This window comes from Alligator mississippiensis, chromosome 2 (genome assembly GCF_030867095.1).
Source record: "Alligator mississippiensis isolate rAllMis1 chromosome 2, rAllMis1, whole genome shotgun sequence".
NCBI classification, from domain to species: domain Eukaryota; kingdom Metazoa; phylum Chordata; order Crocodylia; family Alligatoridae; genus Alligator; species Alligator mississippiensis.
In genome coordinates this window covers 70,159,773-70,176,881 of record NC_081825.1, presented here as the reverse complement: position 1 = coordinate 70,176,881, position 17,109 = coordinate 70,159,773, and the positions used below count along the sequence as shown (strand labels likewise).

Here is a 17,109-nt window from a genome sequence, read left to right as displayed (position 1 = left end):
GCTGCAAAGGAGTTCTCGCCATTTGTATTCGGATTCGCGCCATATTATTGGCCAATTCCAAATGTAGGCACATGTGGTGGCTAGCTATTGGCCTGCTAGCTGTACAAAAGGCTTGGGTATTTTCTGCCCAAGTCGGAGGAGGGAGGAAGAGAGAGAGATTCTGTGTGAAGATCTCCAAGCGCTGCAGACCCTCGCGGACCCAACGCACCTCCCCTAAGCAGGCAATAGAGGCAATAGAACCGAACCTACGGAGCTTTCGCTTCTAGCCTCTCCCCGTCGCCGATCGCAATCCCAGACGTATCCCTTTCCTGTAACTTCGGACCCGCGGAGCCTAAGCAACTCCGGGGAACCTTTCAAACCCCGAACCGGACCCGCGGAGCCTGAACAACTCCGTGGGAGCAATCGAATTTGTCGTGTTCCTCTAGCAAGGATCTAAGCGGGAGCTGTGCCTGGAAACCTGTCTAGCCTACACCAATACCATCTTTGGGTGTAAGTAAACAATCTTTTCAATCAACCATTACGCCTCCGTAACTAATTCTAGCTCGCGCGTGCCAAACCGCGCCGCCGGTTCTCTCCAGCCCTGCGTGCCCGGGCTGCTGGCCACAGCCCGCGTGCACGTAGATGGGCCCGGCTCGCCCCCGGCCCACACATGGCGGCGGGATCGGGGCCCGGCCCGCACAGAACCTTTGAATTTGTCCTGAAGATGTAGGGCTTTAGTGGCAGTTGGTGGTGGGAGGCTTTGGCTGTGGGTGCTTTGCCCTTCCCACCATGGAGGTGAGTGGCAGTGCCAGTAGGGTCCTAGAGCCCTCCTGCCTGTCCACTTCTGACCTGGGGAGGGTCGTTCCAGCCAGCAGCTGGAAAAGGTTGCCTAACCCTGCTTTAACGACCTATTGATCGCTACCACAATTTTGGATGTTTAACCAGAAAATTTGTAACATTACACACACACACGCATACACAAAAATGCATGCGTGTGCACACATGCGCGCGCGCGTGCGCACACACACACACACACTACTAGATATTTTTTCTCCTTGTTTACTGTAAAGATTTTGAATTAGATGAGGTCTTTTTACTTATTTATTCAAGTTTTAAAGTTATCAATCATCCAGTATTATGCATGGCTGGTGAAATGTATCTCTGAGTGTCAAATATCAAAGTATTTGGGTTTTTTTCAAATACGCTGCTGTTAAACTTAGAAAATTGTGGGGAACTAATTATACATTCCTTCAGGCCCCGGACTGCTGGCATCAGGGGGATGTTTGAGTGTGCAAGGATGAGAGGCCAGACCATAATTTCATGTGTCTTAGAAACTTATCACCATCAGAGAATTAAGAGAAAATGCTCTTAAACACTGTGTTCCAAAGAGACAGCCAAGGGCACTTTCTGAAACATGGTTAATACATGCTAATGTCTATGAATCTGGGGAGGTCAGTTTTTTAGAACAAGCCTGGTATTTTTGTGTTTGCAGATATCCACATGCTCCATTTCTAAACTTCACACTTGTGCACAGATGGCAGCATTTATAGGATTCATAGACTTTAAGGAGAAAAGTAATTTATTCAGGCCTTCTGTATAGCACAGTAGCAAATCCCATGTGCATGTTCAAATTTTTTGTGCATATGTTCTCTTTGAATATGCATATGTTGATAAAAAAGGCACACAGAAATAACTGCATGCATAAAGCTAAAAGCAGGCAGAGCTTTAAGTTTTAAACTTTCTTCAAAAGTTTGATTTCAGGACCAAGGCTTTTAGCCAGAATCCTTAATAATAAATTGAAAGTTTGATTTTATAAGTGTTCTCAAAATCATTTTGATTGTAAGTTCTATGAGGCAGGAATCATATTCCTACATAGTCATAAATTATGACATATACTCATTGAATTCCTTTAAAAACTCATAATTTTACCAGTCAATCATGCTATCTGTTTTTTAAAAACTTAGGTCCTCATCCTATGAGATGGAAGTTCAGCAGACGAATAAAATTCACCCAGTTTCTTAATGCTGATAAGAGACACTGAAAGGGATTTTGATTTTTATTCACAAATGTCGAGTCAGTATTGTCGCCCTTCAGTAAAGCTAGTGGAATGACTGCAAGAGGTCATTTTTATACGTGTAAGAATTTTACTCTTAAAGTAATAATGCTTAGTAGTAAAACCAGTTCAAGAACGTTGCTGTGTCTAACTCTGTCTACTTTATTGTTTCTTGTATTTTCCCCAAGGGACATGAATAGATAAAATGTTCTTTCTTTAGGTGGAATGCTCTATAATTGTTTGCAGTTCTTGCCATGTGAATCAGAACACATTGCGTAATATATAAATTAAACATGTGAGAGACTTACCCATCATCCTGCCATGCTGCATGATAACAATGTTTGAATTGAGTGAAGCTGGTGGAGGGTAAGCTGAAGAAGGGGAAAAAGGCCTTTGAAAATGACTCACTGGACTGGCAGCAGTGCCAGAGTTCCCATTCACTGTTACCTGGGCCTGGGAGAAACAAAACAATATCCCATTAAATTACACACAAAACTCTCTGAATACCATTCCAAACAAAGGGTGGTGTAAGACTGTCAGCTACACAACAATTACCATTTGTCAGGTACCTAGCCATAATGGGACAGATATTCACTGAAGTACAAAACTCATCAAGGGGAGTGGAATGTGCCCCTTATGCAACATCTCTCTCTCCCTTTTTCCTCTCAAAGTGCTGTGTCTGAAGTATGCTGGAGTCATGGGAAGGTGACAGAGGGATCATAGTCAAGGCAGCAGGATGAGCTGCACAGACAAGATCTGCCTGGATTTGACATCTGTATGAATAAAGATGGCAGTAAAATTTTCTCTCATAATGTGACAAAGGCAGCCTGTTGTAGATCACTCCCTCTAAAGGGATGCTTTCCCTTGTTCCACATGCTTACCTCCCATTGATATTAATAGGAATTTTGTGTGTAGCCTGAATGGAAAACTTTAATTAAGAATGTCTAGACAGAGTGAGCCAAACCCTCTTTGAAAACTGGCACTCAAGTAGAGGAGGCGACTATGCGGAGGTGGTGTTTAATGTATAGTATGGCACAAAAAGTCACAGTGATGCAGTTTGTAAATCAAACACCAAAAAAGCTGAGTATGTTGTCAGTTCAATAAGGGACTCTGACATCACAAACCACTTGAGCTTTGGTCATAGGAGATTTTTCTAAGACAATTCCCTGTTCCACTTGCTTTTGATTTCCAGAGCTTAACTGTAGAACCATACCTGGTGAGTTCTTTAAGGACTGCAGAACAGACACTGAGAACATAGATTGAATTTTTAAAATCCCAGGAACTTAATATCATCTAAAAAAAGATGGCATGGCAGAAATTTTCCATCTCACTTCTTTTGAAGTGCAAAGTTATGAGCATTGAAGACCTACATCTAGTTTTGTAACAAAAGGGAATAATTACAGTAGCCTGGTCTTGTGCGATTGCCTTGCTAACAGCTATGACTGTGAAATGTGACAAAAAGGGTATGAAGGAGCAACAACCAAGGAACAGAAAAGATAAATGTTAGGAAAGATAAAGATAAATGTTAGACTCTAATGAAACAGCTGATTTTCTTCTGCAATACAAGAAGAAAGCATTTTTGGGATGGGAAATTTGATATTGAATTTTTCACCTCAGCAGCCCTCTTATGATGTAAATGAAAACAAAAACTTTGTGTGTTTTAGTAAGCAACCAGACTCCCCTCCTCCCGGCTTCTTAATATATGTCATCAGAACACCTGGATGTATTAAGAGCCTTTTGCTTTAGAGTCAAATTGAGTAGGTAGCTGAAATTCAGGTTGTACCAATGTGCCATTAGAACCTGTCTGTTTAGATTTGTTCTTCCACCTTATAAAGCCAGGAACATAAATGTAAAGACTTTATTAAAACAAAGCACATCTTTTAAATGATTTTCTATCTGAATTCTTTAAAAAAGTGTTATTTATTATAAAACAATTGAAATAAATGAAGGCTGAAGTTTTCAGAATGCTGTACCACAGTGCACGTGTACGCATGCTTAATTTCTCCTCATAACTAGTACATATATCTGTATAAATCAGGTGCTTACTCATGCAAGTATCAAGTAAAGGTCTGCCTATTTGTACAGGCAAATCCTTATTTTAGGCCAGAATCCTGATACTTTAAAAATCACATCATTATTGGCTGAGCTGATTCCCATGTGGTATAGTCAAAGGTGGGGAAATAATGACGCAGGGACCAAAACAAAACAACGCCCCCACTTCAGAGAGATGCAGTGTGTTTTGTTTACCCTGAAATTAAATGTTTTGTTTATGGGTAAGTTAACCATTTGGGACCTTTAAAAAATATTCATGAAACTTAAAAGGTAAAGCCATTGAGGCCCACTGGGGCAGCGGAGGAAGGACTCCACTGTTTCTTTAACCTTAGCATGAAAAGGAGGAGATACAGTCAGGAGATACAGTGGAAATTGAAATACAATAAAATATTTGATTTTTAAAAAATGTCATTTTGCATATTCAATTTTTTTCTCATTTTTCCCGAGATTAAACTAGTTACTAAAAATAAACCTGAATTGGCCCATGGTTTTGGTCCTTCAGAAACTGCACTTTCCATTAATTTACTATTCCCCTCAAAAACCATGTCATTCAGTTCTCATTATAGCACATTTTGCATGCCATTGTACTGTAAAAAGTGCTGGTGTGTAGCTAAGTGGGATACACATCTTTATAATTTCTAGGTGAAACTATGGAAATATCTGCTACTGAGGGATCAGGAAAAATCTTATGACACAGCATAGCCAGTTGTCTGACACCCAATGCCCATACTGTGGCACTGGCTCCTGACATGATTCTATAATGCTCTAATCCTGACCTACAAGGTATTCAGTAGGTTAAGACCTATATGCCTAACGCCTGTCTCTCCTTGCCGTACGTACACAAGAACTAGATTGAGTCCATGCAGAGATTTCAGGAGTTGGGAAGAAATGTTTTCAAGCTCTTAGATGTGAGACAAATTCCATTTTCCTTTGCATCTCAGTGACCCCAGTCTTTCTTTTTGTGAAGCTTAAGGCAACTATCTCAAGAAGGCTAGCTCCCCACAGCAGAGGCTATATGGACACAAAAACCTGCACCATAACATGTTTTCATAGATTCATAGATTCATAGATGTTAGGGTCGGAAGGGACCTCAATAGATCATCAAGTCCGACCCCCTGCATAAGCAGGAAAGAGTGCTGGGTCTAGATGACCCCAGCTAGATACTCGTCTAACCTCCTCTTGAAGACCCCCAGGGTAGGGGAGAGCACCACCTCCCTTGGGAGCCCATTCCAGACCTTGGCCACTCGAACTGTGAAGAAGTTCTTCCTAATGTCCAGTCTAAATCTGCTCTCTGCTAGCTTGTGGCCATTATTTCTTGTAACCCCCGGGGGCGCCTTGGTGAATAAATCCTCACCAATTCCCTTCTGTGCCCCCGTGATGAACTTATAGGCAGCCACAAGGTCGCCTCTCAACCTTCTCTTGCGGAGGCTGAAAAGGTCCAGTTTCTCTAGTCTCTCCTCGTAGGGCTTGGTCTGCAGGCCCTTGACCATACGAGTTGCCCTTCGCTGTACCCTCTCCAGGTTATCCGCATCTTTCTTGAAGTGTGGCGCCCAGAATTGCACGCAGTACTCCAACTGCGGTCTGACCAACGCCCTATAGAGGGGAAGTATCACCTCCCTGGACCTATTTGTCATGCATCTGCTGATGCACGATAAAGTGCCATTGGCTTTTCTGATGGCTTCGTCACACTGCCGGCTCATGTTCAACTTGGAGTCCACTAGGACTCCAAGATCCCTTTCCACCTCTGTGCCACCCAGCAGGTCATTCCCTAGGCTGTAGGTGTGCTGGACACTTTTCCTCCCTAGGTGCAGCACTTTGCATTTCTCCTTGTTGAACTGCATCCTGTTGTTTTCTGCCCACTTGTCCAGCCTATCCAGGTCTGCCTGCAGCTGTTCCCTGCCCTCCGGCGTGTCCACATCTCCCCATAGCTTTGTGTCATCTGCAAACTTGGACAGAGTACATTTCACTCCCACGTCCAAGTCGCTGATGAAGACATTAAAGAGTATCGGTCCAAGGACCGAACCCTGCGGGACCCCACTGCCCACACCCTTCCAGGTCGAGACCGACCCATCTACCACGACTCTTTGGGTGCGACCCTCTAGCCAATTCGCCACCCACCGGACTGTGCAGTCATCCACATCACAGCCTTTTAATTTGTTCACCAGTATGGGGTGGGATACCGTATCGAAGGCCTTCCTGAAGTCCAAGTATACGACATCCACCCCTCCTCCTGTGTCCAGGCGTTTCGTAACCTGGTCATAGAAAGAGACTAGGTTGGTCAGGCACGATCTGCCCGCCACAAACCCATGCTGGTTTCCCCTCAGCATAATTTGTCCTGCCGGGCTCTCACAAATGTGAGCCTTGATAATTTTTTCAAATACTTTACCAAGGATGGAGGTGAGACTGACCGGCCTATAGTTGCCCGGGTCCTCCTTCCTCCCCTTTTTGAAAATGGGGACCACGTTAGCCCTTTTCCAGTCCTCCGGGACTTGGCCTGTGCGCCACGAGCATTCGAATATTCCTGCCAGTGGCTCTGCAATGACGTCGGCCAGTGCCTTCAGCACCCTCGGATGGAGCCCATCCGGGCCTGCCGACTTAAAGGCATCCAGTTCTTCCAAGTGACTCTGCACCACCTCAGGATCTACGCATGGAAGTCTGGCGCCTTGCTGCTGCCTCTCTACAACCCCAGTGAGAGACTTGTCGTGTCCCTCACTTAGGAACACTGAGGCAAAGAACTCGTTGAGGAGTTCAGCCTTGTCCCCCCTATCTGTCACCAGTTGCTTCTGCCCATTTAGCAGGGGTCCTATTCCTCCCTGGGCCTTCCTTTTACTCCCTGTTGCGTAAGTAGTTCTCTCTCTAGTTGGAGGAACAGAATTAACAGCTCATTTGTGGACTAGATACAAATTATCCCTGTGCCTTTAGGTGCTTTCCAAATATATGAGACAGGAAAATAAGACGGAGCAGACAGATGGTCAGATACTATATCCTGCTCAGATACTCTGATAATAGGGGGTCACATTCGTATCTCAGAGATCAGACATTACTGAATCTCTGACATTCTCTTTAGTGCTAAAACCCTTAGAGGATCTTCATATTTGCTCAGAGGTACATCCTAGTTATTGATGGAGTTTCTCCTTGAGCAAAAGTGGTATGAACACTGCTACTGCTATGGGACTTGAACCCAGGGTGGGGGGGTAATTTTTAAAAGCTAGCTTTGAGAAGTTTCTAGTCAACACTGTCCTGCTCTCAGAGATACTGAGCAGCCAAAGATACTTAATTCTGATGATTTAATAAGTGCTTCTAGTGTTTGAGGTACTATAACCTGTCATTGTAATTAGAATAGCAAATAAATATGGTAACTGGGTAGTATCTGGCAGCAAAATGGACTTTACACTGCTGTCCACTATAGACTTAGTGTGGACAAGGAATAGATTCAAATATGATATATGGTGGTCGCTAGGAACCTATCAGCTTTCACTGTCAATAGCTGCACTGTGCTGACTGAGATGCATCTGCTTTTCATTTTGAGCAGATTAGTAAATAACTATGGTTTCTGAGAAAATTTGCTTTTCAGTGCTAATTACCATCACTTAAAAATAAAAGTATTTTTATTTTTAAAGGGCTGCTTTGAGAAGAGGATACAGAATCAAGGTTTGAGGTTTTCTGAATTGTTTTGTTTTCTGTCAGCTGACTAAAAGTGCTTTCATAACTCTGTTTTAAACAGAAGCTCTGCAACTGGAAGGTGACAATTTGACTGAATGGTAATTTACACAAGGAATGGTAAAATCCTAACATCTTTCCTCATGGCTGTTGCCTCTTTGTATCAAAGGATCAGAAGGGGCAGTCATTAAACTGTCTGTCCTTGAATACTCAAATCTAACTCTGTAAGAGAAGGCTGAGAGGTAATCTAGTGGCTGTCTAAAAATTTGCTGGGGGGGGGGGGTTGCAGCAAGGGATAGGAGATAATCTGTTTACCAGGGCGCCCCTTGGAGTAACTAAAAACAATGGCCACAAACTGACAGAGAGCAGATTTAGACTAGACATCAGGAAGAACTTCATGGTAAGAGTTGCCAAAATCTGGAATGGGCTTCCAGGGGAGGTGGTGCTCTCCCCTACCTTGGGGGTCTTTAAGAGGAGACTAGACAAATACCTGGCTGGGGTCATCTGACCCCAGCGCTCTTTCCTGTCCAGGGCAGGGGGTCAGACTCGGTGATCCACTGAGGTCCCTTCCGACCCAAAAAATCTATGAATCTATGAACTTTCCATTAGTAATTCTCTTTTCCATGACAGAAGAAGCCACCCCTCACAGGACAGTATATTAGAGATTTTTCACATGTGGGGATAGAGCCACTGGCAGGACCACAGACATCTGCTACCAGCCTTCTCAGTATCTTCCCCCTGTGTTTAACTCTTCTTGATAAGTGAATGATGAATGGAAGGGGAAAAGGTTGGTAACAGAAACAGTGATAATTCTTGTTGCTATTGTGGCTACTGGCAGCAGTCTTTCCTCCACATGGGACTCCAGCCTTCCTCCTTCAGAGGAAGGATCCTTCTCCCATTGGATTAGGGCTGAGTCATTGCTGGTAGTCAAGAGACATATGCTGTAGAAAGACAAAACCCTCTTCTGGTCACCCAGTGGTATGAGGTGTGAAAGTAATAATTAGATTAGATCTTAGCAGATCTCCCTGAAAAAGACTCTATAAAAGAAGGCAGGTCTAGCAAAAAACCCACTCATTTTAATCTACTGACCTAAAGTTTTTATTTCAGATGCAGACTTAAAAATACTTAAGCAGTTCCCTAGAGGGGTGGCTAATCCTGCACTCAGGCTGTTTTAACTATGTGCATTTATTTTATGCTAAAAGTTCCATGTTTGGTCAAAATCAGTGGGCAGTAGCACTATGCCTAGATGTTTCCAACAAAATCCAGTTTTTTATACTTGCATTGTAAGTGCAAATTACTGATCTTGACTCCCCCAAAATCTTGTCACATAATTTAAAAAGCCATTCAGTGCACAGAACATTGTCTCCTCAACTTTGGGGTCAAACCACTTAACAATATTTTAGAGTCAGAATTATATTGAGTTAAAGTTTGCACTGGCTCCATATATAAATGATAAAATACAAAAATACTTGGACAGGGCTATGGATATGGCAATACTGTGACCCAGTAGGGCTTTGGCCTCTATTTATTGAGATGTCACCAGAGCGCCCCAATTCAGAATTTTTATAGTTGTGTAATTCAGTGACCTGTTAATTAAATATAGGACTGAATCTAAATATAGGGCTGAATATGACTCCATTGTCAGACACCTTAATATAAATGAGAATACTCATGAGTAAGTGAGCAGTGTTTGACCCATATTCCATAACTTTTTCATGTTTACCTGTACATATATACAAATATTCGTAATACACATATATGTGTGTTTGCACTTGACTATTTCCCTTGACTTTACCAGAGAAAGTGCAGTCCTCAGAAAAATAACTGAATTCCATGGATCCAAGTTTAAAAATATTTATACCAGTCTTCCTGTATGACAACTGTGCTTAAGAAAGGGAACTGTTAGAGGAGAGAAAACAGAAGCAGCTTCATGCAGTCAGTGGTCAGGGCTAGGGGAAAACAAGGTTGTTAGGTTTTTCATCAAACGTGAATTTACACGATACTAGTGCCTGCCATGTGTAACTCTGCACTGGTGGGACATTGGTTTGCAGCCTTTTGAAATTTTGAACATCTTTCGATCAACTACTTCAAGTGGATCTGTTTAAATTTCATGACCCACTTCCTTTTAATACAACTGGACTAAACAAGAATCAGGAAATGTCCCATTCATAAACAAGCTGTTCAGTATGCCTCACCTGAAATTAGGCCTGAACAACTATGTTGCGTAATTTCAAGTAGTTATACAGAATCTGCTTTACATAAGGAATTTAAAATGACTTCAATAAGGCACATGACTGAAGGGCACCGAACCTGAACAAATCATTAACAGGATGCTCGTATGAGCAACAGGATAACCAACCAGAGTGAGCTCTCTTTCCCTTTGTCAGCCTGTTTGAACAAAATGAAGGAGGAAAAAGGAAGGATAATTACATGAGAAGTGGCAGCAGTGGTGGTTAAGGTGGCACCATCTGACACAGCAGACATCTGGCTCAAGGTTGGGGAAGGTGTTTCAGAACAGTCAGTAGAATCATAGTTACAAGTCTGCAGCTCATCTAGAATGGCTGTGGAGGACTCACTCACTGTGCAGGAGGAGTACTCGCTCATGGCAGAGTCTGTCATTACAGAGGCTGTTTCGTTCCTGTGGATAATATTTTCAGGAGCTATGAAAGGGCATTTATATGAAAAATGTGAAAGGGGTGGGGTTTTATAAAAGCGTGAAGGCAAAATATCATCAAGCGCTGGCAAAGTAAATGATGCTAGATGGGTGTCATTGTCTGGTGAGAAAGAGGTTCTGTTAACTGGTACCACAGAAGGAGGAGGCAGTGGAGAAGCTTCTGTTGCAGTTTGTCTGTGTGTCTGTGAAGCATTTACCTCCATCACATTGGCAGTTACTTTCTGGTTTCCAAGCTGAGGTTTGAGAAAAAAAATAAGAAAAGAAAACATATTACCAAATTAATAAAAAAACCCTTTCCCCTTTGCCTTTTACTGTGCGTAGGAGGGTCACTGAAATGTAAGTTTTTAAACACTCCCAGGAAATTCATGTTCACATAGATTAGAAAATCAATCAATCACACTCTATATTAAAGTAGGAAAGCAGAAAGAAAATGAATCCATTGAGTACTGGAAGCAATGCCAGATACCACAGTATTCTGGGATAAATATTCACAATGTGTTTTATGTTTTAATATCTAGAATTGAAATTTGAGTAGGATAACTGTAGAATTTTCTGCTTTACATAAATATGAGATTCGAGAGTGCCACTGTTAATTTGGCAGACAAGGTTCTTTGGGTAGATATGATATATTTTATTAGACCAACTAAATAGTTGGAAAAATTGTTCTTTGCAGGCTTTCAGGAAAAAATACCCCATTAATTTGGCTCATAAAAGCATAGTCATATAAGGTTTATGCAATTGTCATAAATATTTACCCTTCCTTTCTCCTAAACAAGGTAAATTTTCCATCAGATTTTTTGAAACAATTGGTAATGTATGAATTAGCAGGACTGCACAAAAATAGACTGAAATAATTCCAGTTATATAAAAAATGTACACATTAGTTTTAAACAATGGATTCTGGATTTTTTGCCTCTTCCAGTGGATTAACACTTTTCCACTGCCTCACTGATAAAAGTAAAACATATTGATAGTTTTAGAATTTCAGCCCTGGAGGCACCCTGTAGTCCTACTGGGTCACAACTTGTATAGAGGAAGGGAGCCTTTTCAAGATTAAAAGACATATTAGTTACTAGGGTTACTGGGCTTAAATGTGAGAAGTTGCAAGAGGATTGGTAAAAGGAAGTTCTGCAGGGATGGTTTAGTACTGAAACACATATAATGTTTGGCTGGCTTTAAAATCAGGGTAAGAGTGTTCTTAAGAATATGTGAACATTTTAATGAGAGCGCTTTGGGAAGTTTGCCACATGCTGGATGAGCTTTGTGTTCTGATGCTTTAAATCAGACATAACATACTGAACTTGATCTGATTCAAAAACTTGTTCAAAAAGTACAAGCTTCGCCTTTTTTCTTAATTAAAGGTACATGAAAAGTGTACTGGCAACAACTCCCTGTTAAGCAACTACATGATAATTTTCTATGCTATCAGCTAAGAGCTTCCTGTCAGTTACCGACATATTACACGACAAATTGAAACACATTTTAAAGAAATGTTGCCTACCTCAGCACATTTTAAAGAAATGTTGCCTACCTCAGCACTAATAATTTCGCCTCTGAGGGCTGAGAAAATGCAGAATCTATCCAAGGGGGAGATTCTAAGGATTTAAAATCTTTATAAATTATAGGACAATATACCACACAACGTCTACCATATTTAAAAAAAATCAATGTTTACTCATAGCTATCATACTGTTACTGAAGATACCATAGTTATTTCCTCTACTTGGAAGAGACAGCTTTAACTCCAGTTCCTTTAAAATCCCCTTAAAAATCTAACAGATTTTCCTAAGCATTTAGAATAATCTTTCAATCCAGCATCCGAATGCTTTCAAGCGAGCATTTTAAACCCCTTCACAGTATATAGGTGCATAACCCAGATCATGACGCTTATGAGATCCATTAAGCATCTAGTTCCATAACCATTTCTCATGTCAACAAGTGTTTATATGAAGAGTCCCATTAAGTTCCAGGAATTAAGAATTACAGAATCTTAAACAAGAGAATAGAAATTAAGTGCTCCAAATAGACTGAGAGATTACATTTGGAGTTATAACATCAATGATGTACCCAAAAAGAGCTAAGTCTTTGAATTTTCTATCCTGGAAATCATTTTATGGCAAATTATCCCATAAAAGACTATATTTTTGTTTGAGAAAGTAGACCTGATATAATGGTCAGAATGACTCATGATTCTGAATTTAACTGGTGTCATTCCCCATTAACAAACCCCCTATTTTAACACTTTTGGCTGGAAGATGTTTGACTGATCTATCAGTGAAACTCTCTAAGAAATAAGCAAAAGAGTAGTTAAAGCATTTGTGTCAGTCACAAATTGATATTAGTACTGTGCTGTCCAATGAAAGACAATCACATGAATATTTACAAGTTACAGTTACACAACAGAAAAATCAGTAGTTAAGGTACACAATGGTTCCATCAAGGTGTATGCATGACTTTCACAGCTCACTTTTGGATACAGCTCATTGTCAGATACATAGGTAATAAAGGGAACACAGGGCTATCAGTAATACTTAAGACTAAGATTATTCTATTCAGTTCAGTAAAAAGGCATGAGCCAGAAAACTGACCTATTAGAGGTAATATATTTTTAGAAGGCCCTGAAAACAGGAAGCCCCAAAAGTCCTTGAGAGGAGATGTCCTCTAAGAAGCAATGACAGAAAAAATGGTTAGAGGTGTTTGTGAGCTAAAATAGCTAAATTGTTATATTGGAGATACAGGAAACCAAATAGCTTAACACAGTGGGCGCATCCTGTGGGCCACCCCACATCCAGTAACCTTATGCACCCCTGTGCTCTGGATCTGCCATGGGGTGACCCTGCACTGGAGCCATCTGGAGCATAGGGCCATATCATTTGGACTGTGGGGCTCCCATGGGTCTGGAAATGATGATGGGGGAGCAATGTAAGCATTAATTGCCATGGCTCTTGGAGCAATTAATGCTACTGCCACTCTCCTGATGCCAAATTTCTGGACTTGAGGGAGGGCCACAGGCCAGATGACAGTTCAGTGGGCTGGAAGTTGAACACCACTGACCTGTTTTCCAATTTCTATACAGGATCACAACTTGCATGCTTGAGAAAAGGAGAGGTGGACAATAAGGGAAGGGATATCCAGGGTGCATCCAGAGAGAAAATAAAATTGGATTCAGAAAAAGTTAACACGTGGTATTTGTCAGCATTGTCAAAAATAAAAATCTCATTGTTCTCTCAAAGAATGTAAAGATATCAAACTTAAAATGCATGTACAAGGAGCCTTGAAACTCTAAGCACTTCCTAATGAATTCTGTCAGCATGAATTTTCTCAGTTCTATGAAGGTAAACTTTAATGTTTTTGACAGTAATAGACTTTCTGTCACGGGCATAGCTATTACCATTCCTTTTGAAAGATGTCATCACTGATATTAAAATGAACATTTTTTTGAAGATGGACTAAACAATTTCAAAAAACTGTGGGTACCTCCCAACATAGAATGACAGCAAGTTTTAAGCAATGGAAATATTTAGCAACCCATATTATTGTCTACCCAGAGCATACCATCTTCTATCTCTGATCATTCATAGCTTGTGGATTCAATTCCTGAAGTACCAGATCAAAGGCAGCACTTCAGGACAACTGTAAATACTGATTTACAGATACAGATTCCATTAAATTCAGTAGGAAATGGATCAAGTTAATTATTGCCATGTACCAAGCAAAACTAGCCCAAGTTTTGTTGGATCTATTACTGGTAGGTATTCTGAATATGCAAATTACAGAAATTGGAAAACAGCCGAACAGATAGCTGTCAGAAGCCGCGGGACTTCTAAATATGATCTCATTATTTGTGCTTGTGAAAGACATAGAAATGTCAGCATATTCTTCTCTATGATGAAAAGTTCCAAATAAGCTGTTTTGTTGTTTTGTGATTTTTTTGCTTTTGTTTGTTTTTATATGTTACTATGTAGCAAGGCCATGGATGGCAAAATGTTGGGCAAGAAGCCTAAAGCATCCACACAATTCACATAAAATGAGCAGATGTGGTACAATATGGTCTTTAAAGACAGACTCATAGCATTTTATTATAAGTTTTGTGAATTAGTGCAACATAATATGATGCACGATAATGTGCCACCAAATTTCTGGCCTTGCTTCAACAGTCAATACACAGATGAAGTAACTCAGAGAGGAGTGAATGAACTAATTTTAATACTGTATTTACTCACATAACACATACACCTTTTTCCCCAGAAATTAGAAAAATTGGGGTGAATTTTTAAGTGTGGAAGCTGATTTCTGCACCAGAATGGAAACATGGGGATGCTATAATGGCTGCCAGGGCCTGTGACATTCTCAGTGTCACTCTCTTTCTCCTTTCAGCTCCAAAGCTCAAGCAGCCAAATTGGCAACAGCTCTGACAGCATTAAAGTTTGAGCTTTGGAGCTGTAAGGAGAGGGTGAGTGATGCATCACCCAGAGGCATTCAGCCATGGTGATCCTGTGCTGTGGCAGGGAAGACTTCTTCATTTTGGTTTCTCAAAACAAGATGTGTTGTCCAATTTGGGGGCATGTGGTATGTGAGAAAATATATTATGTATGATAGCATACAAGCATTCAGGTACACCCACACTCTTACATAAATGGGTAAAAATACCTCTTATTCTTTATGTTGAAAGCTGGGCTTAACACTTCTAAGCTTGACTGAAAGTTAAGTTCCTAAACTCACATTTACATCTCAATTAAATAAAATTCTGTGTGTGTTCAGCACCTCTCAAAATCAGTCTGTTTACAAATGGGTCTATTTGTGAATCTGTGTGTTGAGCTTTAGGTATCTGATTTTGAAAACTTTGACTAGAGATATTGGAATGATTTCTGCAGAACTGCAAATCAGCATTAATGTAAATGTTGGTATCTATAGTAAAATGCATTTTAAATAGCAGAATCTGACTGGAGGTTTCATATTAATAAAATGTTATTTAATCCTAAATTTTGGACAAATACCTGATTCTAAAGGGTTCATTTTTCCAAATACTCAACTTTCTGCAGGAGCAATAAAGTGCAAAACTATGTGAAATTACAGTGTCACCTGTAAACTGTGTCACTGAAATAACAGTAAAGTTTTGTTAGCGCTCCTGACATTCAAGACTTTATATTTAGAGCTGGTCAAAATTTCCATCAAAATTGATTTTCAATAAAACAGAACTGTCAGCAGAATGATTTTACCTTTGTGAAACGAATGTATTATTTTCCACAGAAAAGTACATAATTTTTATCAACAAAATTATTTTTTGATGGAAATAGTTTGGTGCTCACATTTTTGTGGAAAAAATGCAATAGAAAAAATTCTGAACAGCTCTATAGAATGGACTTTGCCAGCTTTTAAAACAGAAGGCTGAAGAAAACTTTAAAAAATAACATCTTTCCTGAAGACCTTGTATCATCCCAAAGTCTCACCTTATCTATGAATCCTCCTAGTCTCATAGCTAGTTTTACTGCTAGTTGAGTATGCCATGACAGCCAAGAGTTTGCTTAGTGAAGAAATGTAATTAAATTTCCTGAAAGTAGTACATTTCCATCGGTCTCAGTAAGTGGCTTTTAGATAAATGTAGCCCCTTTTATCATCTACCATGTCATTTGTATTCCAGTCCAAATCAATAAAGTATTTCTCTGCTCTTACATAGAAAAGCGTTATTTGAGGCTTTTTACAAGTGATATCATATACAACTACACTGTGTCATATTGCATAGCTACAAAATTTCCACTCTGAGTTTTGTTTTCTTCAGAATTATTTGGTAGTTGGGCACGTTATGATGAATAAGGGACCCCTCTGCACGTGCAGGTACACAATGGGATCTAATGCACAATCCACACAATCATGCTTCCTGCCATGCCACATGTGCATAGCAGGAGGTGTGACTGTGGGACTGAGCATCAGATGTGCCCATGCAGCTGAGAGATCACAATATCTTTGGTCTCCCAGCCACCAGAGTATGGGGGGCACCACTATGGCTGGCAGGGCCAGATTAAGGCATAGGCAAACTAGGCACTTGTCTAGGGCCCTAAGTGAAGAAGGAGCTCAGTTGTGCTTATTTTATATATTGAAATTCTGAGTGAAAAAAAAGTAATATAAAATTTCATCTTCAGCTGGAGGCCCATGAGTTTGTTTCCCTAGGTCCCACTAAAGGGTTAATCCGGCTCTGGTGGCTGGGATGCCTGTCAGTTGGGAGCTCGCGTGCTGCGGGTACACATGGCCTTCTGAACTGGGTGCTCTGATCAGCTGATGGGGCTCCCAGCTACAGGGCCCCCTGGCCACACATTCAATTAATGGCATGACAGGAAGCAGTTACAAAATTATTACATTTTATAACAATTATTGCAGTTACAAAATAATTACATCATTGCACTCACAAAATTATATTTTGTGAAATAACTTTGTTGCTCATCCCTCTTTTTATCAAGCCATTAATTGACTGAACATGTGGCTGAACGACCACTTAATGTGTGATTAACTGATTAACTTTGTGTCTTTACATTCACCTCATTTCAGACCTGAAAAAAGAATTTCATGCAGCATTTGTTTCTCCTTCTTCAACTGGCCCTCCCATAGCTTTTTAGCCTGCATGACAGACCATCTTTCTGCAGTTACTATGGACCTTTCAGCCACTACTTCTCTGAGTCTGCTATCAGCCTAGATG

The 17,109-nt window shown here is 40.7% G+C and overlaps 1 protein-coding gene across 12 annotated transcripts in view; it reads right to left on the bottom strand.

The window, feature by feature from the left end:
* Window positions 1-17,109, bottom strand: part of SORBS2 (sorbin and SH3 domain containing 2) — a 278,948-nt gene that overhangs the window by 91,822 nt on the left and 170,017 nt on the right. For 9 of the 12 annotated variants that reach the window (XM_059721817.1, XM_019481319.2, XM_059721822.1 and 6 more), the window contains exons 10-11: window positions 10,175-10,651; window positions 2,341-2,485 (exon numbers count right to left, since the gene is read on the bottom strand). In XM_059721817.1, the coding sequence (XP_059577800.1) occupies window positions 2,341-2,485; window positions 10,175-10,651 (622 nt within the window). The remainder of the gene's footprint in view (window positions 1-2,340; window positions 2,486-10,174; window positions 10,652-17,109) is intronic. The other 3 variants (XM_059721824.1, XM_014594859.2, XM_059721823.1) reach the window with 1 other exon arrangement.